This window comes from Agelaius tricolor, unplaced genomic scaffold (assembly GCF_023055355.1).
Source record: "Agelaius tricolor isolate 1412-34295 unplaced genomic scaffold, bAgeTri1.0.p SCAF_29, whole genome shotgun sequence".
NCBI lineage: Eukaryota > Metazoa > Chordata > Aves > Passeriformes > Icteridae > Agelaius > Agelaius tricolor.
The window spans coordinates 3137687-3160222 of record NW_027269289.1 but is presented as its reverse complement, the minus strand read 5'-3'; the positions used below and the strand labels follow the sequence as shown (position 1 = coordinate 3160222).

Below are 22536 nucleotides of genomic sequence, written 5' to 3'. Positions count from 1 at the left end.
GTAGAGTTAGTCCCTTGCACAGTCTGGATCCTAGAGGAACCTGGCCTTAGAGGATTCAGATGAATTTTCTTCGTACAGAGTCTTACCATCAGGAATGCACTTGGCTTTTGCTTTCAGAGATGGAAATGACAGTTTTCCTCTTTATTTCAGGATACCTTTGATCTGTCATATGTGGGAAGAACGCTAAGAGAGCCATCTAAAAATGGGTGTTAAAACATTCACTCATAACTCCCCTGCTCACAGTCAGGAGATGCTGGGGAAGCTGAACATGCTCCGGAACGACGGCCACTTCTGCGACATCACCATCCGCGTCCAGGACAAGATCTTCAGGGCACACAAGGTGGTTCTGGCAGCCTGCAGCGACTTCTTCCGCTCCAAACTCGTTGGGCAAGCCGAGGATGAGAGCAAGAGCGTGTTGGACCTGCACCACGTGACGGTGACGGGCTTCATCCCCCTGCTGGAGTACGCGTACACGGCCACGCTGTCCATCAACACCGAGAACATCATCGACGTGCTGGCCGCCGCCAGCTACATGCAGATGTTCAGCGTGGCCAGCACCTGCTCGGAATTCATGAAATCCAGCATTTTATGGAACACACCCAACAGCCAGCAGGAGAAGGTGCTGGATGCAGGACAGGAGAGCGGTGCAAACTGCAATTTCACCTCCCGGGACGGCAGCCTGTCTCCGGTGTCCTCCGAGTGCAGCGTGGTGGAAAGAACCATCCCCGTTTGCCGCGAGTCTCGGAGGAAGCGCAAAAGCTACATCGTCATGTCTCCTGAGAGCCCCCTCAAGTGTAACACACAAACCAGCTCCCCCCAAGTGCTCAATCCTTCCACTTCCTACCCAGAGTCCAGAAATCAGCCCGTGGACTCGTCATTAGCTTTTCCCTGGACTTTTCCTTTTGGAATTGATCGAAGACTTCAGTCAGAAAAGGTGAAGCAGGCGGAGAACTCTAGGACTTTGGAAATGCCTGGGCCCTCGGAGTCCAGCAGGAGGATGGCAGATTATGTGACTTGTGAGAGCACCAAGGGCAGCTCTCCCCTGGTGATCGAGGAGGACGTGCGAGTCAAGGTGGAGAGGCTGAGTGACGAGGAGGTTCACGAGGAGGTGTCACAGCCCGTAAGCGCATCCCAGAGCTCCCTGAGCGACCAGCAGACGGTCCCAGGGAGTGAGCAAGTGCAGGAGGATCTCCTGATCAGCCCTCAGTCTTCATCTATAGGTATGGCCATTTCTGCAGGTACACATCCCACCTGGCACCTGAGCACTGGGGAGTTCATTGGAGCAAATCTGCCTCATGGGTGTTCATGCTTTAATTTGGTGAAACACCATTTTTTCCCCCTGATTTTTGAAATATTACACATAAACTTGGAGTTCTTTAAATAACTTTGCAGAAGGCAGCCCTCAGTCTTTATCTATAGGTATGGCCATTTCTGCAGTTACATATCCCACCTGAGCACTGGGGATTTCATTGGAGGAAATCTGCCTCATGGGTGTTCACGCTTTACTTTTTGAAACTCTCCTTTTTCCCCCTGATTTTTGAAATATTACACATAAACTTGGACTTCTTTAAATAACTTTGCAGAAGGCAGCCCTTAGTCTTCATCTGCAGGTATGGCCATTTCTGCAGGTACACATCCCACCTGAGCACTGGGGATTTCATTGGAGCAAATCTGCCTTATGGGTTTTCATACTTTATTTTGGTGAAACACCATTTTTTCCCCCTGATTTTTGAAATATTGCACATAAACTTGGAGTTCTTTAAATAACTTTGCAGAAGGCAGCTGAGAATGGTGAGCCTGTGGTAACCCTCTTTATTCAGCAGAGGTTGATAACTCCTTTTTACCTTTAGTTGCCTGACTGGGGAAACTTAATTCTGCTTTCATTAGTGCCAAAAGGCATGATCTCAGCTGAGCTCCAGCATCAGATTTGAAAAGCCTGTGCCTGCAGCCACAAAGGGTTAGAATAGTGCTTTGCATCAGACATCAAATCTCATCTAATCGTGACAGAGAGCCTTTGTAAGAGGATTTGCAAAATAAGTGGTGAAACACTGTCATCTTAATGCCCCAGACAAAAATAAAACCACACAGTCATAATATTGAGAATCTTTCCATTTCTGTGGGATTTGATTCTCAAGTTGCTTCTTCAAATGCTGCTGGTTGCTGAGAAATCTTTTTTCCATGAAAGACAATTTGAAACCAGTTTTGGGATCTTATAGCAGGCTGTTCTTTATTAAGAGCTAATACTTAAAGGTTACTGGAACAATCCCTTTTTTCCTCTGCACAGAATGCATTGAATGGCTTTTAGTAAATCAGAAGATAGAGCTTTTGCAATATTTCTAATTTAATTATCAAAATTTTGCCCAAGTCAGCTATTTTACTCTCAAGTGGCTTGAGCTGTGCTCAGCAGAGTTTGTTTACTGAAAGATTTTTAATAACTCCTGTTCTGTTTGAAGACTGGAAGAATGGCAGATGCTCTGCTTCATTCAAATAATGTGTGAGTGAAAGGCTGCCCCCATTAAGGAATTAAATAAACTACAGCACAGTAAAGAGTTGTAGCCTTGTAGTCGGCATTGTTTGTTTGCTTTGGTCAGTTCAACACTGCAACATCCCTGCAGAAAGTGAGATCAGGCTGCCCCTCCAGAACTGCAACACACATTCAGTGCCAAACTATTCATGAAAAGAAATGAAATCTATCCCATCTATGCCATCCTGTGCTGTTGGATTGTTCTCCAGTTTGTATAGCTCACATGGTGATATTTTAGATTGTAATGCTTTTTCCAAATGAAAATGTTTTCTTTATTGGAGACAAGGATGTTTACCTTTGCTGAGGAACAGACTTCGTGTCCTCTAGTTTAAATCTTTAAAAGTTTGGCAAAATATTGCACAAATTAAAAACTAAAAGAAACTTTTTGTTTGCTGGGGAGTCACCAGGAAAAGAGGTCCTTGTTCAAAAGCAGGTTTTGTTTGATTCAGTTTTAACTCATTGCAGTCAGAAGGGAAAGACTTTGCCAGGGCCATGTGATAAGAGATGCAAATTATTTCATCAAAGTAATTATATCATCACAGACAAAATAGAACAAGAAGCAGTAATGATTAGAGAATGTTAAAAATAGCATATCAAGTGATATATATCATAAATATATAAATGAATATCACACCAAGGCAGCTTAAAGAACAAACTGGCTGTAAACTCCAGGCCCCAGATGAGTAATTTTGTGTGCATGGGTTAGAGAATCTCAGGCTTTAGTGATTATAATTTTTAAACTTAAATATCTGTCTTTGCTGTTAGTACAGCATGTCCTGCCTTAAAACAGCTGCAGAGAGAAGAAAAATGTGCCAGGGCAAAATCTTTAAAGTACAAATCTGCTCTTTGTCTTTGAATATGTTTGAATTAATATTGAGTGGTTTTGGCATAATAACCATCCTCAGAATGGTTTTTATTCATGTTTTGCTATAAAGGGAAACAGTGTTCTTGCTTTTTAGCCCAGTTATGATACTGCACACTTTGTAGCTAGAAAGCACTTTTTACCTCCCAAAAATGCATTACTTTATGCAGTAATGTAAGAATAGTAAATGGAGGCAGCAAAATATGTTAAAGTACAGCTTTTTCTCCCCTGAACATATTTTCCACATATAACTGCATATATTTATCTCAGTGTTTTATAGTGCATTTACAAAAGCATTCTTGCCTCTCTCTGATACTGCAAAAAGCTCTTATTCACTCTTTGGGAAATTTAAGAATTGTTCATTTGCAATTTATTATATTTGGAAGCACTTTATAATTTGGAAGGAGACGTGGAGCAGGGACTTGGTAAATAAATCATTGTGGTTACAAAACAGCTGTGTGTGAGAAGATACTCTCATAACTCATTAGCACTTTTGGCATTTGAGAGGTGAAGGCATGAAATGAAACCCAAGAGCAGTTGGGCTTATTTTTCAGTGGACTGTCACTGAAGTATTTCATGAGAAAGAAGGATAAATCAAAAGGGGATTCACTTTTGTGCTTTATAGATTGCTTAGCTGATGAATTTCCCAAGTATAGTTTGTCACCTCTTAACAAAATCAAAAAAAATTTATTTTACTAATTGTGAAGCTGCCAGAGATGCAATTTTCCTCTTGTCACTGGCCCCATAACATGGCATCACATTAAGACAAGAATCTCTCACTTCAGGAAAGATCTCTCATTCTTTTTGACAGAATATGCACATTTTCTGCTTCACCTTTCCCATCTTTGCTCCTTCCCTTTGGTTTTCCATTTTCTCTGACACTTGCCAGCATATACCTAATAATTCTACTTGATTTTCCTGGTGAGCTTTAGGGGCCCCAAATTCAGGTTGCTCCTCTCTGATAAAGCAGAATTATTTCACCCCAGCAGCAAGAGCAGCTCATTGCACTGTCCTGCACTTTGCTTGTCCTCGAGGTGGAGATGAAGGGAGGGAAATCTCCTTCCCCACCTCATATCCCATGGATTCAGTGGGGCCATCCAGGGCTGCTTGACCAAACTGGTGCTGATGAGAGATGAGCAGCAGCCCCATCAGTGAATGAAGGTGTGGATTTGCTTTAGTGCTGCATTTCTCTGACATTTGCCAGCATATACCTAATTCTACTTGATTTTCCTGGTGAGCTTTAGGGGCCCCAAATTCAGGTTGCTCCTGTACCCCTCTCTGATAAAGCAGAATTATTTCACCCCAGCAGCAAGAGCAGCTCATTGCACTGTCCTGCACTTTGCTTGTCCTTGAGGTGGAGATGAAGGGAGAGGAATCTCCTTCCCCACCTCCCCATCCTGTCCCATGGATTCAGTGGGGCCATCCAGGGCTGCTTGACCAAACTCTGCTGCTGATGAGAGATGAGCAGCAGCCCCATCAGTAATGAAGGTGTGGATTTACTTTAGTGCTGCATTTCTCTGACATTTGCCAGTGTACACCTAATTCTACTTGATTTTCCTGGTGAGCTTTAGGTCCCCAAATTCAGGTTGCTCCTCTCTGATAAAGCAGAATTATTTCACCCCAGCAGCAAGAGCAGCTCATTGCACTGTCCTGCACTTTGCTTGTCCTCGAGGTGGAGATGAAGGGAGAGGAATCTCCTTCCCCACCTCCCCATCCTGTCCCATGGATTCAGTGGGGCCATCCAGGGCTGCTTGACCAAACTGGTGCTGGTGACAGATGAGCAGCAGCCCCATCAGTAATGAAGGTGTGGGTTTGTTTTAGTGCTGCATTTCCTTGGATTCTGTTCCCCAAGCCCCTTGAGCTACATTTGCCCCAGTGCTGGTGAACTGAGCAGAGCTCTGGAGTGGTTTTGTTTGTACATTTCTCTAACAAACAGCTGTTTTGTCTTTTTTTGTGTTGCATTTCTGATTTCCCAGAGGGCTCTTCCTGTCTCAGCTGCTTATCAATAAATGAAGACATTATCAGTTAATATATTTATGGAAGATTTGGACCACAAAAGTCATTTAGTGTGGCAGGTTTGAACTCCTTATTGCTCAGGAAGTCCTGAAAAATTGACAAAATAGTCCCTGTAGGTGAATGTAACATTCCTGCTTTTCAGTGCTAATACTGGATGTATTTTGAAAACTGGCTGTATTTAACATTTCCATTTTCTAGGTGGACCAAATATGTGCCCTTATTGAATTGTCAATTTACTGGGTAATCTGTGCAGAGAGAAGCTGCTTTGGAACAAGTTGCTTCTGGCTGTTGTAAATGACTTTCCCAAGGCACTTTTATTATCACCCAGCTATCAGTGTCTATCAGAGATTTGGGAAAGCAAGCTTGATGTGTATTTACCTGCTCCCCCAACCCTTTTTGAACAGTTCTTTGCATTAAACTGCCCTTTTTTCTTTGCCTAGGCTCAATAGATGAGGGGGTTACAGAGGGGCTGCCCACACTCCAGAGCACGTCTGGCACCAACGCTCACGCAGACGATGATGATCGGTATGTACCAACCCGGGGTGCAAAGTGTTCTGCTCCAAGTGGCTGCTGTAATTTACCTCCCCAGCCTTAATCCCACAATGTTTAGCTGTTCCTACATCAAGTTCTGGGTGTTGATCAAAGTACAATCAGTGCCTGGAGGGGCAGATGCTTTAGAAGAATGTAGGTGATGAAAGTCACAATCTGCTTACTCATTGCTTTTTGTTTCCTGTTTATATCCAGGCAGCACTGGTGAAGAAAGATAGTCCTGTTCTTGCTGTTTCTTCATCATTGCTCTATATCAATAAATTTGAATTAAACCTCTATGTGAAACATGCATACTAAAGCAACCAACTGAAAACAAGGCCTAGCCCTGACTTCAACAAACCACACTAGTGCAAGCCACAGGAGAGGCAGAGCAGCCTTAAATCTCTTCCCCCAAACTTTCTGCCTGTAGTTCTTACCAAGATGCTGTGTGGCACTTGCTGTAAATATTTAGCAGGCTTTTGCTGTGCTGAGCTGAGTGATTTATGAAGGGAATCCCTTATAAGGGAAGGTTGGCAGAGAAAACCAAACTGAACTGGGTCTGTTTGGTCAAAGAGACATCATGGTTCTGTTAGAGCCAAGGGGGGCACCCACCATGGCACACAGGGCTGCTCTCAGCTCCTCTGACTTCCAGTTCTGAGCTCTCCCCTCTCTCAGCACATTTTTCCAAACTGGGGTTTGGAAGACAAGTGGGTCTGAGGGAGAAGTGTGAACCTTTGGAAGTTGTTGCAGAAATTGTGTCAAGAGAAGCTCCCTATAGGGATAATAACCAAAAGCTGCATTTTCATAGCTCATAAAATCTTTCCTGTCATTTCCATCTCAAATCTGTCCCACTTCCCTTAAAAAGGGCAAAGAACTGCTTAGATAAGACTTTTTGGGTGACATGGAAGATTTTATCTATCTGCTAACAAACCTGAGTATAAAAATAACACCCAGCACTTAAGGGTTGAATTAATAGTAGGAGCACATGTTGCACTTGAACTAATCCAGGCTTTGAAACCTGTAATTCTGAAGTCAAGTGGCACACATATTTTCAGCAGTGGATTATTTCAGAAATTTCCTATAAAACTGCAGAGCTTCAGCACAAATTGGGTAGAAAATTCAAAAGATAAAAAATTCTTTAAACACACTGAAAATTCCCACTAAAAGATCTCCTACATGCAGAGAAGGAAAGAATATTTACCTTAGTTTATGCTCCAGTTTGAAAATAATTAGTCTCAGAGTGACAGAAGTATCAGGAAAATGAACTTGAATTTGCACCTGGTTTCAATACCTACAAGTGAACTGAGAGTCATGGGGATTTCAGACTCCAGAACTACCAGGTGATTTATTTTATAAATTCAAATGAAAGTGTCAAGAATGTTCTGATTCCAAGAACCAGCTGAATGTTTAAAATGGTGCTTCCAAGACCTGAGCAGTTTCCTTTCAGGGGTTTGTGTTTGTCTTGTCAGTGCTTTCAAATACACTGGGACAGCCCTTCAAGCATGACTTAAATTCCCATTTCAAGCATGGGATGGACACAGCAGCCAATAAATATGGATTGTTGTTCCCTGTGCAGCAATTTGGGCACACAGTTTTGGGTGCATAAGAATTCTGAATAAAGTAAAACATGTTTCTCTAGCTGAATCAGAAAAAAACAATCAATACATTGTACAGATGGAGAAAATTCCCTTCCCAAACTGTTTGAATGTTTCATGCACCCTTAACTCCATATTGTACATTTCTTTACCACTAGGAATTCTCAAAATTTCAAAATCAGTTGTGTGTGCCCAGTGCAAATTAATATTAAAAAATGTATATTGTAATAAGCATTTCTTACATTAATAAATGTAATATATTACATTTCTATTTCTGAAACAAAGCAAAAGACCAGTCCCTCTAAAGGCCTCTCAATACTATATCTGTGTCACTGTGGAAGAATCATAAACATTTCAAAAACTAAGATGTCTTCTCTCTTGAGTTTCTGTCTTAAATAATTAACATCATTAATTTGGCCTCCTGCATAATCAGTGTTTCATAAACAGTAGGTCACATGTAATTGTTGTCAGCTTAATAGGCACACAGGAGTCTGTTAAGTATTAAAATTACTGCTCCAGTGAAGTCTCATCTATTCTTTCTCTGGTATTTCACATTTGGATTGTTACACACTTCTAATCTTGCCTGCTTTAACAATTGGTCTCTGTATCAGTTTGTGGCTACACTTAAAAAGGAGTTGCTCAGTTATAAAAGTTATTAAAGGTGTTTCTGATCCAATAGAATGAGAGCCTCCACTTCTCTAAAATAATAGTTATTTACAAATAATGAACATTTCCAGGTTCACTGGCATTTTGACATTCATGTTTGTCAGAGTTTAGTTCTGCACAGTTAAATATGTAAATAATCTCAGGGTGAAAAGAAGAAAAAGTGCAAGTAGGATATTTCAGTGACAACATTTGAAACCTCTCTCTCTATGTAGCTGGTATAGAAGCTCTTGGAGATGTCAGACAAATCTCAGCTGTTAAATGCCACAAATTGATCACAAATCTTGATCACAAATTGCAAGTCGTGAAAAATTAGGTAAATGTGGGGGAAAAGGAAGCAGGGGAGAAAAATCTAATAATGTTTCAAATATAATCTCTTCATGGTGCTGAGTTATGTCACCAAACAGGCATTTCACCCTGCTGGCAGTGTGAGCATGGGAAAAGACAAGCCAGGCACTGATAGCTGGGGAGCCTCTGGTTCCCACTGGATCTGCTTTAATCAGCCCTCCTCACCATGAAAGACAGATGAAATCAAACCCAGGCTTTCATTTCAATTTCTTCTATGGAGTTGTCTCCATAGCACTTCTCCAGTGGAGGAGGTGGCACCAGCACAGGCTTGGAGGGTGAGTGAGCCCAGGAGAGCTGGGAACAAAAGGAGAGCTCTGGCTCCTGAGCTGGGAACAAAAGGAGAGCTCTGCTGCCCTACTTTGGGTGTCTCCTGAGAAAGCTCCAGCAGCACAACGTGCCTGTGCCTCCTCACAGTCCCCAACACAGCAGTGAGGGAGGCAGCACCTAAGGAACTCGTCAGAAGATGAAATTCTTTGTTGTCACAAAACCCAAATGTTATTCTTATATGAGCACGCTACATGTATAAAAAAGGAAGTGGAGTGCCAGGCTTGGTCAGGAATTTGGTTAGAAAAATCAGAACCTGTGTTTAAAATGCTCTCACTTATTTCAAAAAGCCTCAGTTGATGTTTTTTAGACCCCAGAATGGCAAAGAGCTCCATTCTGCCAGGCCCAGGACAGAGCTAGTGACTTTGCTCTTGCAAATATTCCCTTTATCACAGATCAACAAGTCTGTCACATCTCTTGTTTTCCTCAGCTCTGGGACCCTACTATGTATAAAAAGTCAAGGACAAGAAAATTTCTTCTTTAGTGCAAATCTTCTTCCAGTGCCATGTGAGGTCAGAAATCCTTAGGGTTTTACAGACTGAGTGATACTAAACTCTACAGGAAACCCTTGAATCTTGTGTGTATCAAGAGATACCTGGTGCTCTCTCTGCAGATAAATTTTACAACTGGAACTTTGGCTGCTGAGAATTCTGTGCTCAGAATTGAGATACACCCTGTCCTCACAGTTGCAGTGCCATCCTTTTCCAGAGTAAAGACAGTTTAAGTGTTGATTTTAAAGAGATGATCCTAGTTCTTGCCCTCCTGTGCTGAACTGCTTTGTGAATTTTTGTATGATGCCTAGGAAAATGTATTTGTGCCAAGTGCATCTTTCATTTGTGTGAGTGTTAGAAACCCCCAAATCCAGCAGAACCCTGAAGGCAGCCCTCTGGGCCTGAGGGGGAAGCAGAGCAGCAGAAGGATTTCCTCACTTAGGAAAACTTTCTGACTGTGAGGAGACACCATTGCATCTTTTCTCAGGGCATTTCAGACGTTTCAGTTTAGTAAAGCTGAAGTTGCAGTGTGCTGGCCATGGAATGAACAATCAGGGTTAGAGCAGTTCCCTGCTGCCAGTGATGGCTGATCTTTCAGCAGGCTGGCAGCAGCTGAAATGGCAATTTCACCAAAAATACAGACCTTAGTGCTCAGGGAAGGGAACCCCCAGGTAGGTACAACCCCTGTTTGTACCAGCAGATTTGTTCCTGTTTCACTGTGCCCTTTAGCAAGTTCCTTGCCAGAGGACTTGGATTAGAGCACTGTGGTTCCCTTAAACAGTTTGCAGCTGGAGGCTATGGAGGAGCAATTAGTCAGTTTTAAATAAATTACTTTGAAAGTTAAATTGTTCCTCATTGCAGTTCATGTGCTGTTCTTTAAACACAGCACTGGAGCTCTTTGAATCAGACAAGGAGCAAGTATTGCTTCATTAGATTAATATTTTAAACTTAGAAATACACAGTTGTAGATGCTAGTATTTGTTGATGGAGCTTGGATTGAGATGAAAAATTAATTGGCTTTAATTTCATTTGTAAATATCACTGAAGCTGCAAAATACTCCTTTGCTTTTCATTTGCTCAGCTCTATAAACTCTTCCTCAGGGACTGTTCAGTGATTGCAAGGCATCAATGTGCTGGAGAAAACGCTCACGCCTGGAAAATAACATTCAGTTCAGTTTGCAGTTGTGCTCAGACCCAAAGAAACAGAATTCTGAGCTTATTCCCTGGGTGTGCTCTGATGTGCAGAGTCAGTGACTGTAAGATTTCAGGTGCAGATCGGACACATTGCTACAGACCCAGAGATTTCCAGAATAAATGAGATTTCAGCAGAACTGTGACGTGCCAATCTCTTCCTTCTCACACAAAAGCCTTCAAGGTTCAGATTTTTGCAGAGGAGGCTTCTTGGCTGCTTTTGTAAATAAGTGCCTTTTTTCTTTGTAGTCTGGAGAACGTTCAGTATCCCTACCAACTCTACATTGCTCCTTCCACCAGCAGCACAGAGAGGCCCAGCCCCAACGGTCCCGACAGACCCTTCCAGTGTCCCACGTGTGGGGTGCGCTTCACCCGCATCCAGAACCTGAAACAACACATGCTCATCCACTCAGGTGAGAAACAGCCCTGCTCCCCCAATCCCTGACTCACAGCCTTGTAATAATGCAGCTTTTCCACTCACCTGCCAAGTGCTTGAGAGTTGATTTCAGGAAGATTGGGTAGAGGTTGTGTTGAATGCTTGTTGTGATCCCTGCAGTCTGACTGATAGTTGTGCTCGTGGATAATCAGCATTTGTGTGGACTGAAAAAAACCTGATTGCCTGCAACTCATCAGGATAAGTAATTTTCCTGAAAAATATCTGAGATGAAATAAAGTATACTTGGCCCTTTTATTGCACTAAAGAAGTAGATTGAAATTCTTCCTCTGCCATATTGCAATTCTCTGCTGTGCTTCAGAGGAGACTTGCAGCCATAAGAAAATATTATCTGTGTCCTTGCATTGAAGGAGGTTGTATGCCTTTGCATCTCAGACTTTTTGGAAGGATTGCAGGACAACTGAATTGGTTTCATTATCAGTTTAGCTCCTGCAGGTAGCACAGGCAGCCAAAGGTTTATGGGAATGCCTCCTCTGGGCCTGGGTCCCCAAATTCATTTTGATTTCTAACCAAGCATGAACTCCCCAATGTCTTTGCTATTGGTGTTTTCAAGACTTGTCAGCATTATGTGGCAATAACATTGACATTTGGGGGAATAAAGGGAATATTGAAAGGTTATTGCACTTGGCCACTAAGTCTCATGGTTTAGCATCTCCTGGTTTGAGTCTGACTCTTGCCTGCACACAGAAGCTGAACCATTCTGGGACAGAGCAGCCACAACTGACAAGGTGGAATTTTTCCCTGTCAACAATTATTTGTCAAATCCTTTCAAGCAAAATAGCCAGATATGTGTTTAATATTTGAAAAAGCAAATTCTGTGGGTGCAAAATGATCCCAAGCCTGTTGTTAAAATCTGACAGCAAAGCATCTCTGGTCTGCCTGTCAACTGACAACCCCTGGGTAAAGTTGGGAGAGCTTTGAATAGCTGGTTTAGAATAATTAACATGCAAAAGAACTCTCAAAGCTTGTAAATGTTGAAAGTGTTTTCATGTGAGTAAAATGGCTAAAGAGATTTCCCTCAAACTACCAGAGGAAATGGGTGCCCTTGGACAGTAGGAAAGCATGAAAAGTTTGAGCTCCACCAGACCATATTCCAGTTTATTAACTTGTTTTCACATGCTTAACAGGGCATTTCAGTGTAACCTTAACTACAGCTTTCTCTGTCTAAAAGCCCTCAATTAAAAGTTCACCTCCTGCTTTGAAAGTAAGAGAAGCAGAGTGAAAGACTGGGGGAATTAACAGCCAGGGCTGATGCACATTCAGCCTTTTGAGAAAATCTTTTTTATTCCTTGACAGCCCTATTATGAATAGAGCTCCATATTCCAGATTCTTAACCTCATGTTTGGATTTTCCCACTTTCTGCAGTTCACACTTTTGATTAAATCCTAAGGTTTTGGTGACTCAGACTTTTATCTTGTAATAGTTCTGTTTGTATGATTACACACTCAGCCACTGCAACATATTGCAGAGCTCGCATGTTTTAGGGTAAGAAATGAAAAATTAACCAGGAGCTGAATTTCTAGAATTAATACAAGAAAAAAATTCTAAATTAATACAAGAAAAAAATGAGAGGCATGAAGCTCAGCTGTCTTAGAGAGCTGTCTGTCATGCAAAGCTGCCGAAAATTCTTGTGCAGCAAGGTTCCCACGCAATATAAAGGCTCCTACTGCCCCTTTTATCACCATTCCTGCTGCATTACAGGGGCGTCCCTGTGCACAGTCCCCTTGCCAGAACACTTCTCTGAGGCCAAAGGCAGCCAGAAAAAAACATTGCAATTAAGGGTAGGCTGATAATTGCATTGTTGGGAACCAGTCTGGCACAAGAATGTGCCGAGATCAAAGGAGTTCAAAGGCACAGGAGATGGCTGCAGCATCAGGGCCTTGTGCCTGTGCCTGGGTGTTGCTGGTCAGGGGCTCTGTAGAAATCACAAATGGGACAGGACTGTTGAGGAACGTGCTCTGAGCTGTTTTATTTTTTAGCATCAGTCTCATGACATGGTTATGACAATGGGAAGATGCTATCAGCTCTAATCACAGTTCTGCTGTCTCTGAAGCCTGCCTTCTGCAGCTTTCCCAAAAGCCTCTGATTTTATAAATTCCCACACCTGGGGATCTTGAATCCACAGGGGCTTGAAATTGTTTAAACCATGGGGAAGGAGCCTTGGGACAGGTCACAGCCATGAGTGCTGGGAAGGATGAAAGTTTGACCAGAAAGTCTCACAGGTATGTGTGCTTGGCAGAAAGATTTTTAAATGTAGAGTTTGAAGAAGGAACAGAGATGGAAGCAGGTTTTGATATAGAAGAAAAGAATTGCTGAGCCAGTCTCACTGGATAACCAAGAAGGCAAAGGGTGTGTGAGTTAGAAGGGGTTTGTATGGCTTAGAGAAAGGATAAATCCACCCCAAACAAGAAGATGTTTTTACCAAGCAGAAAAATAGCCAGGCAAACAAGTCAGCAAATGTTGCAAGTAGAAAAAAGGTCTCAGAATTTTCCACTGCAAGAAAACTGAAAAAACAACTTCTAGCTTCAACTGTAATGTACTGACTTTGAATGATTGGAGAACAGTAACATGAATATGCTAATTACAGTAGTTATGATAGGCTATAGATAATAGTTAAGGTATAGATTGGTTCTACTGTATTAAGATGCTCAGCAAAGAAAAGTATAGAATGCATTGGAACCAAAAGAAAAGTCTATAATGCACTGTAACCAAAAGAAAAGGATAGAATGCAATGAAACCAAAACCAAAGGGCTCCAGGCCTGCCTGCAGCTGGAGCTCACAGCTGTAGCACAGCTCTGTCACCCACACCCTGGACTGCTGTAACACCTTGGATACAATAAACTGCATTTTGTATACAATAAACTGCATTTTGGATACAATAAACTGCATTTGGTATACAATAAACTGCATTTTGGATACAATAAACTGGATTTTGGTACAATACACTGCATTTTGGAGAGCCCCTGGAGTCCCACATCTCTCATTTCAGCTCTTACAGTGGCACCCAACGTGAGGCACCATTAGTAAGAGCCTGAATGAGGGATGCAGGGCTCCAGGCCTGCCTGCAGCTGGAGCTCACAGCTGTAGGCACAGCTCTGTCACCCACCACCCTGGGCTGCTGTAACGTCCTGGATGGCATAAACTGGATTTTGTATACAATAAACTGGATTTTGGATACAATAAACTGCATCTTGGATACAATAAACTGCATCTTGGATATAATAAACTGCATTTTGGATATAATAAACTGCATCTTGGATATAATAAACCACATCTTGGATATAATAAACTGCATTCTGGAGAGCCCCTGGAGTCCTGCATCCCTCATTTCAGTTCTTACACCTGAGATTTCCTGGAGGTTGTCCCGAGGGAGTGCAGCTCTGCTCCAATTGTTTCTGCCTTTTTAAGTTAACAGCAAATCTCTTTTTCAAGCAGAGCTTTGCTGTGAGCACCTAGAGCTGCAGTCTGTGGGGAGGATTGTGCCCTGTGCCCCACAGGTGAACGTGTTTGTGCTCTCTCCCACAGGCATTAAACCCTTTCAGTGTGACCGCTGTGGGAAAAAGTTCACCCGAGCTTACTCGCTCAAGATGCATCGCCTGAAGCACGAAGGTAAACGCTGTTTCCGGTGCCAGATATGTAGTGCCACTTTCACTTCCTTCGGGGAATATAAACACCACATGCGGGTTTCCCGGCACATTATCCGCAAGCCTCGGATTTACGAGTGCAAAACATGCGGCGCCATGTTCACCAACTCTGGAAATTTAATCGTTCACCTGAGGAGCTTGAACCATGAAGCGTCAGAGCTAGCAAACTACTTCCAGAGCAGGTGAGGTGCACAGCAAAAACCTAACAGGGAAACTTGCTTTTTTTCTTTTTTTTCTCTTTTTTTTCTTTTTTTTTTTTATCCTTAGATCATCATTTCCTGCTTTCAGGGCAGCCTGCTGTGCCTCTCATCAGGTTGCCAGCTAATTGCAGTCAGATTGATTCCTGCTCCACTCTCTGTTGTATCTGATCTGTCTTACAGCATGGGAGCTATATAGGAGGCTACTGAAGAATCCAGTGATATGCAGAGGCTGGTTCTGGGTTACTTAATTTCTCTTTTCAGTAGTACCTATGGCCAGGCCAATGGTGTGAAGCCACAGTGTTGTGTCCTACAGTATCTGTGATTTGATATTGATTTGCTTTTCAAAATCTTGTACATAGTCTGTTCACCTTCATAGGGCACAGACTTCCTACTTCATTTTAAGTGGTTGCTTAACACTGTGGAAAGATTGCATGACTCCAGACCTTCTCCTTTCTCATTTTCTAGATAACATTACTAAATGATTAGACTCATAGTTTTGGAAATAGTGAGGGCCACTTGGACATTTTTTATCAGGCCACAAAAGACTTGGCATATCTCACAAATGCACTGCTGAAGACTATTAAAAGAGTTCTGAGGTGTCAGACGAGCACTGTGTTCTCTCATTGATATAAAAGTAATTGTTGGAATTTGAGAAAATATAAAAGTTGGATGAGAGAAATTGAAGACAGGAAGATCTTCCAGCTCTTAAATCTTAGAGAGAGTGCAGCTTGGTGTGTGTAATCATCTGCCTTCAGCAATGCAAAAAATGCAATGTTCTGAATGTTACAGCATCACAATCCCACCCCTCCTGATTTCCAGACATTATTCTTCTTCCCATAAAAAACATTTGAGTATTTTGTTCTATTTGATTAACTCAGAAGTGACGTAGGACAAAAAAGATTGAAAAACAAAGCAGGAAAGCCAGTTGCTGTTGTTTCAGCAGAATATTGTTTAAAAGTACAAGTGCTTCATATCTGTGGGCTTACACAGTTCTTGTTCTTGGCTCTTGGGCCAAAACTGGAGCAAACAGTCTGCAGGGTGATGCCCTGGTTGTGGTAAGCACTGCATTGTTGTCAGCAAATTAAAGTCATATTAAAGGGTGTGATTTTAGTTGCCTGTAGCCCTTCCTTCAGTCTGATTTGACAAACATGAGGTTTAGCAGAGCTGGCTGTGAGCTTGGGTTGGAGCAGTGAATGCTTCTGTCATTTAAGGATTTCTTTTGACTGAGGCATTGCCAGGTGAACCGAAGCATACAAATGTGCATATATATGGTACATGTATATACTTGTCTCGAGACAAACTTCATGTCTGGTGCTGAAAACTTGCAAAGAAATTTATTTCCATTATGTCCTCATGCTCTGAAAGTACAACTGGAGCTTTTGGTAGGTTTTCTTTGGATCCACTCAGGCCTCAGCTGTTAAGAGTGCATAGCACAAGAGTTGTCCAGGAAGGATTAAAAGGGGAAGGAGATGCAATTCCATACTTTTGTCAGGAGTGTGATACATGTCAGGATCACCCCCCCCACTGCAGCTGGCAGCTCCCTGTGCCTTCAGCTGCCTCACCTGTGCCCCTGGTTCTACCCTGGCCACTCAGAGGGAAGTCCTGCTGCTGCTCTGGGGGATGCTGTTCCTCAGACATGGAAAGGGCCACATTTTGCCAGTGCTGAACTCATTTTTGTTTCTATTTTTAAAGCCTGAGTGCTCCCTTTTTTTCAATGAGGTTTTCAGTGCCAAATGTGTTCCAGACATTAACTTTCATTCTCATCAAGGTGATACAATCTAATCATAAGAAGTTGCTGTGTAGGAAATACGGATGTGAAATAGATGCCACTGAATAAATTCTGTGTGTGTGGAAATGAGAACCAGGTTATGGTGCTTAGTGGAGTATGTCAGTGCCATGGTCTTGGCCAATGTGAAATGAGTACATTTGTTCTCTGTCAATGTAGTTTGTGTGATGGAGCTGATACCATGGTGTGAGAAATGACATTTCTCTTCTGTCCTTTACCCCTCTTCCAGTGACTTCCTAGTACCGGACTACTTAAACCAGGAACAAGAGGAGACCCTCGGGCAGTATGAGCTAGGGGAGCATGGCTTTGAAAGCAACTCTTCTGTCCAAATGCCTGTCATTTCACAGGTGTCATCTACTCAGAATTGTGAAAGCACTTTCCCCTTGGGGTCTCTGGGTGGGTTGGCAGAGAAGGAAGAAGATGTGCCAGAGCAGCCAAAGACTAACACCACTGCTGAGGCAGCCGCGGGTGACCCTCCCAAACCGGAGCTGTCATCTATTACTATCGAATAATTCATGGTTTGGTTTCATTTTTGTTCTTTGGAAAGTGCCTGTGTTTGGTCCTGTACATTTTAATTTAATTTTTTTAAATGAAAAGTGGGGAGATTTTCCCCTTTTTACTTTGTAAGCTACGCTTTAAACTGAAAACTGCGACAGATGTTACATTATTTTTCATGACTGAATGATCACTTCTGTGAAAATATTTAAGACTGATTGCACAAAAAAGATCTTGTCAGAACATCATGGAAGCTGTGATACACTTCTAAAGAAGAACAACTGATTCAGATCACTTTAACTATTCCTTCTTCCACAGTTAGAGCAGCTCATTAAGTTTCTCTTGCTTCTGCAGGCCCTCTGGTTAAGCGAAAGAAATCAGAGGAAACCTTTTTCAAATGATAAACAAAAGGATGCATTGGAAACCATGATTGAACAGTTTTGACTAGTTTTGAGTGGATGCTTTAATCTTCTGCATAAAGAAGTGACACTTCCTATATGTGCCTGCTGTTTTTCAAAGCCCTTACTGTGCCCTGTGCTTGGAAATGGTGAGCGGTTTTGAAAGGAACAGTCACACACTTCTTCAAAACACACCATCCCTGTCCAGCCCAGATGAATGCCAGGTATTCCTCCTTCTTCTGTTCCAGTCCTTTTAGAAACTGCTTGATCAAATAGCCTAAACAGATCAGCCCAGCTGAGGCTAGGCATGGAAAGTCTAAAGGTGCACCAGGAATTGGGAATGATGGAGAAGTGTTCAGCCATGCAAGCCTGACAAATATCTCCTGACTGTACCTGTCTGTAGATGGGGAGCCACAAAGGGAAATGAAGGTTTTCCCAAACTGAAATTCTTAAACCATGGCCAGATTATTTGCAGTTCTGATCATTGCCCCCTCACATACACACTGTGTTTTTACTAATCTGAGATTTAGCTAGAGGGAGTTTACAGATTGGAAAAAATAAACTCTTTTGTGCATTATTGCACTTTTTTTTTGTTTATACATATGTATGTATAGTTTCAGAGGTTTTTACTAGCCTGTTTTGGGTAAAACAAGCAATTTATTCTCTCTAAGGACAACTTTCTAACCAACAGGGGGCTGTTTACAAAAAGCCTATAGAGCAATGATGAATTGTTCCTGTTTCAAAACACTTTAAATCCTTGCCAACTCGGTTTATTAAAGGCCATTACTCCAGCTACACACACAGCTCAAGCAAGCAATAAACTGAAATATTTGCAATTTCATTTTTCCATATTTAGAAAAAGCTACGAATGGAGGGTGTGGGATTTTCAGAGCAGTGAGTCTCGTTTGGTCGAGGCTGTTTGGGCTCAAGTACTGCTTTGAAACCTAAATTAGGAAGTACATTAGGAGATTTGTGATTTTTCTTACAGCTTCTGAAGTTAACTCAGTGTTTGATGCCAAATGCCCATGGCCTACAGATGATGTGCTGAGTGAGTAGGTATTGCTTGATCTCAGTATTCCAAAGGCATGATACACTCCCTTAGTTTTGAGTCTTGTTTTTTTTGTTAATTGCTATTTTCTGTTATTTTCCGGATTTGTTTTATGCAAACATGAGGAGGAAATGAAACCAATAGAGCAAGGTTGCTCCTGAAGAAACAGAAGACACAAAAGTCGTATTATATTGCACATCAATTTGTATTCAGGCAGCCTAGGCAGCTCTGATACTCTCTGAGACTGAGTTCTTTCTATTAATAGCCAGCTTTTGTAAGGAAAAAAGTTTATTGACCTTTGGAAAGTGTTTAAAGGGTTTCAATGACCTCAACAATTTTTCTCTTTTTAGGTTAAACCCACATATTTTAGTTAAATAGAGTGAAAACAGTTGGGATTTAAGTACTTTCCGGGTTGCTGGAATGAGGTTTCTCCACCAGATCCAAAGGGTGTTTTAGAAACATGCTGCAAAGAACTTCTGTGCTGCAATTCAGTCTTGATTATATCTACCTTTGTGAGGCTTCTTAAAAGGGCTTGAAGGAGAAATGCTTTTTCTGGGCTGCTGTACTGTGAAATAGCCCAGTGCCTGCTGATGAGCTGAATTAAGAGACCATTTCTCTTGCACTTGGGATTTCTCTGAGAAGCCAGTGAGACAAGACAATGCCTTTTGCTGAGCTTTATTCTGACCTAGAGGGCTACAACACTGAGCTCAAACCCAGCGTTTTCTCTTTTTCCTGACATGTTCCACAGGTAAATGAGAGCCCTTTGTGAGTCATGTTCTGAACAGTGCTTCACTCAAACCACATTTCCTGACTGCAGAGATGTAATAATCAAAGGTGGTCAGGTATGAGCTGGAGGACATAATCTGATCATTAAAATCTGATCATTTTCATCCCTGAAGTATTTTGCTAAAGAGTTCATTGCTGAGAAGGTACAAATACACCACAGACATACCTGGATATTGGATTTGTAAGACTTAAAATTTTGAGTCAGAAGGCAAATTGCTTTCAGAATACCAAAGAGAAAGGGGAAAGTTACAAAGACTTTATAGCTCTGATCTGTTCTTCCTTGAAAAGACACAAGGATCATTAACACCGAGGTACAAGGCAAGGCCTGGGTTCATTTTTCATTGCACTGTGTGTTACACATTATCTTTTCAGCCTCCTAATCTCTGGGTAACATCTTAATTTAGTTCTCATTTTTCAATCTGGTTCAACTGGAGAAAGAATAGAGTTCTTGGAGGATTTGGTTTGGTGGGTTTAGGGTTGGGTTTACTTGTTAATTTTCCTGTCTGTAATTGTTTCTTGTTAATTATCTCTTTTCTCCATAGAAATGAATACGGTTTAAATGCAAACACCTTTTTATTCCTCCTCTCTAAAACTTGTTGGAAGTGTTCAGTTCTTTGAAATGCTGGTGTTCTTCACAAGAGAGATGTAAAAACACAGGACATCTTAAAACAATTTCTGTTGCTTATGTGCTCGGATTCCAAACAGAGCAAGGAGAGATAACTAAAATAGAAAAAACTTGCCTTAAACTACACTTGGGATTAAACCTAAAACATCGATTTCTTTCAGTACATTATCAGAGGGTTTTGAATTCTGGGATGCATTTTCTTATTTCTTCTTAGCTTTTTTCCCCTCCCTCCCAAAAAATTCCATTATTTAGTATGCATTTCTGTGTCTGCTAGACAAGGGTCAGGGCTGATGTGGTTCAGCCCTCCTGCTGCAAGCAGAGTGAGCCCAAGTGCTGTTCCCACAGCTGGAGTTCAGTTGTCAGGCTCGCAGAGACCACGGCCAAGTCTCTCATACTGAGAGATCAGTAGACTCGGGTGTTGAAAATGGTTCTGGGTTCACATGGATTCTGAGTCTAAAAGATGTGAATTTAAACTTTTTAAAAAAGTAATAGCTGCCAATGCAGTCAGATATATTTTATAAGACTATGATCCCTATATGTCCCCTGTGGGATGGAGTTTTATTGTTTTTAAGCTATGGTTTAAGGTTTTATATGAGGGCTTCAGGCACTTCTTGGTCGCTGGTTCCACCCTGCAGCCCCGGGTTGGGAGGGCTGAGGTGAGTGCTGGTCTCTGTCAGAGACAAACCAGGAAGCATTTTATATGCAAATCCAGCAGGAGCTTTGTGCACCCTGCAGGGATGAGAGAATTCAGATGGAGGAGCACCTGCTGCTCCTACATCCATTGCAACTTCCACACCATCAGAATATGGAAAATAGCTGATTTTCATTCAGGCCGCTCACGTTCCAGTTTTGCTCACAAGGTGAAATCCTGTTTTGGAGGGTTCTCATCTCCAACTGTAGACATAATAAATCCCATAGCATCGTGATGATGGCAGGTAAGAGGGTTCAAGACAGTGCCTCCCCACATCAGAGGTACCTGGTGAATAGAGTGGGTTCCAAGTATTTGAGGAAATGTACCATAAAAGAAACAAATGTGAATTTTTTTAGTGCAACAGTACTTACTGCTCTGGATTTTCGTTCACTCCGTGTTCTAGCACAGTAACTCTGTGTCCCACAGCTCTCAGCTACAAATCTGGTTGCACTAAAAAAAAAAAAAGTGGAATCTGGTGCTGCCAGCCCGTGTGGCAACTGTACCTACAGTCTTCCTGAGGGTTGCTGAAGTCCCCAGAAGAGTGATTTTGTTTCACCATTCATTTAGCTGATGCATGCTTTTGATATTCTGACCTGTAACCCTGGCTACACCGAGTCCTTGGACAGCTTCCTTGCTCTGTTCTGCAGTGCCTTCACTCAAGGTGCTGCCCCATGGTGAAACCCCAAAGAGGGAAAAGTGGAAGCTGGAGGGAAAAAAAAATGTGAATTAAATTATTGTTGGGCTTCTTTGTGCATTTTAGTAACAGTGAAACCCCCTTAACTGTGCCAGTCTCCAGTCACCAGCCGTATATCCAGTCATCATCTCATCCACAGTACAGCTTCTCTTGTTGATGCTGGCCACAGCTAGATTACTTGGCATGTTTATTGACCTAACAGAATTGGTTTTGGGTTTTGGTTTTGTTTTTTAATGTATACGATGTTTAAATACACTTCACATTTTATATAATACTATCTGGCTATTAGTATTTTTCAGGAACCATAGTTCTTGGTGGCTATATATATTTTTGTGACTTTTTTTGTAAACTAAGTGCCGTTTCAACGTTACAATCATTTTTAGAGTTATTGTAATCAATGTGAATATCATGTTTTTTCAAATCTGTTCTGAGCCTGTAGTGTTTGCTTTGTGATCATATGTGTAATGTATATATTCTGTATAGTTACATTGTATTGAAATACTAGCTTGTTTGATATAAGAAAAGTATGTATTGGGTACCTTTTTGCTAGCCTGGTTGTTTAATCTTTAAAAAAAAAGTTCCAAAATACAAAAAAAAAAAATCTCCAAACTGGTCCCATTATAGGTCAAAATTAAGGGGGGAGAAAAACTAGTTTTGAGTGTCTTTGGATAGAAATATGAAGCTAAGATTTTTCATTAAAATATTAATGTTTTATGGAGTATATATTTGCTTTGTGTGTTTATTTAACTCTGGCAGTGTTTGCCTTGCAGTACAACTGAGTAACCTGGACCTTCAGTGAGAAGGTGCAACCCTGTCCCTTGAGCCACATTCCCCTATAGCTTTGCTTATAACCAGTCCCAAAAGAGCTGATGTGAGGAGAACTCGCTGGTGCTAAAGCTGTCACTGGGAGAAAGGACAAAATTAACATTAATAGATGGTTGGAGAAGTTACATGAGTAAAGAGTATTAAGAATAAAGAACACATTTCTGTTTCATTTTCCTTTGTACATTAATTAGATTGCCTTCTGTTCATGTTCTCTTTAGACCCCATTCTGCAAAAGTGCTGGGGCCAACTTTCCTTGGGGTGATGTTGATGGAAAGCCAAGGGGGAGCCTCATCAAATCAGCCAAAGCAGAAGGTGTTTAAAGTACAGTAGGCAGTCATTGTAGTGGCA

General features: G+C 41.8%; 1 protein-coding gene across 5 annotated transcripts in view; it reads left to right on the top strand.

Moving 5' to 3' along the window:
* The window catches only part of ZBTB44 (zinc finger and BTB domain containing 44), a 40625-nt gene extending 18541 nt beyond the window's left edge, over window positions 1–22084 (top strand). For 3 of the 5 annotated variants that reach the window (XM_071449756.1, XM_071449757.1, XM_071449758.1), the window contains 5 exons: window positions 151–1220; window positions 5843–5927; window positions 10792–10955; window positions 14522–14822; window positions 16856–22084. In XM_071449756.1, the coding sequence (XP_071305857.1) occupies window positions 203–1220; window positions 5843–5927; window positions 10792–10955; window positions 14522–14822; window positions 16856–17138 (1851 nt within the window). In that variant the 5' untranslated portion in view covers window positions 151–202 and the 3' untranslated portion in view covers window positions 17139–22084. The remainder of the gene's footprint in view (window positions 1–150; window positions 1221–5842; window positions 5928–10791; window positions 10956–14521; window positions 14823–16855) is intronic. The other 2 variants (XM_071449759.1, XM_071449760.1) reach the window with 2 other exon arrangements.
* Window positions 22085–22536: the final 452 nt, after the last annotated feature.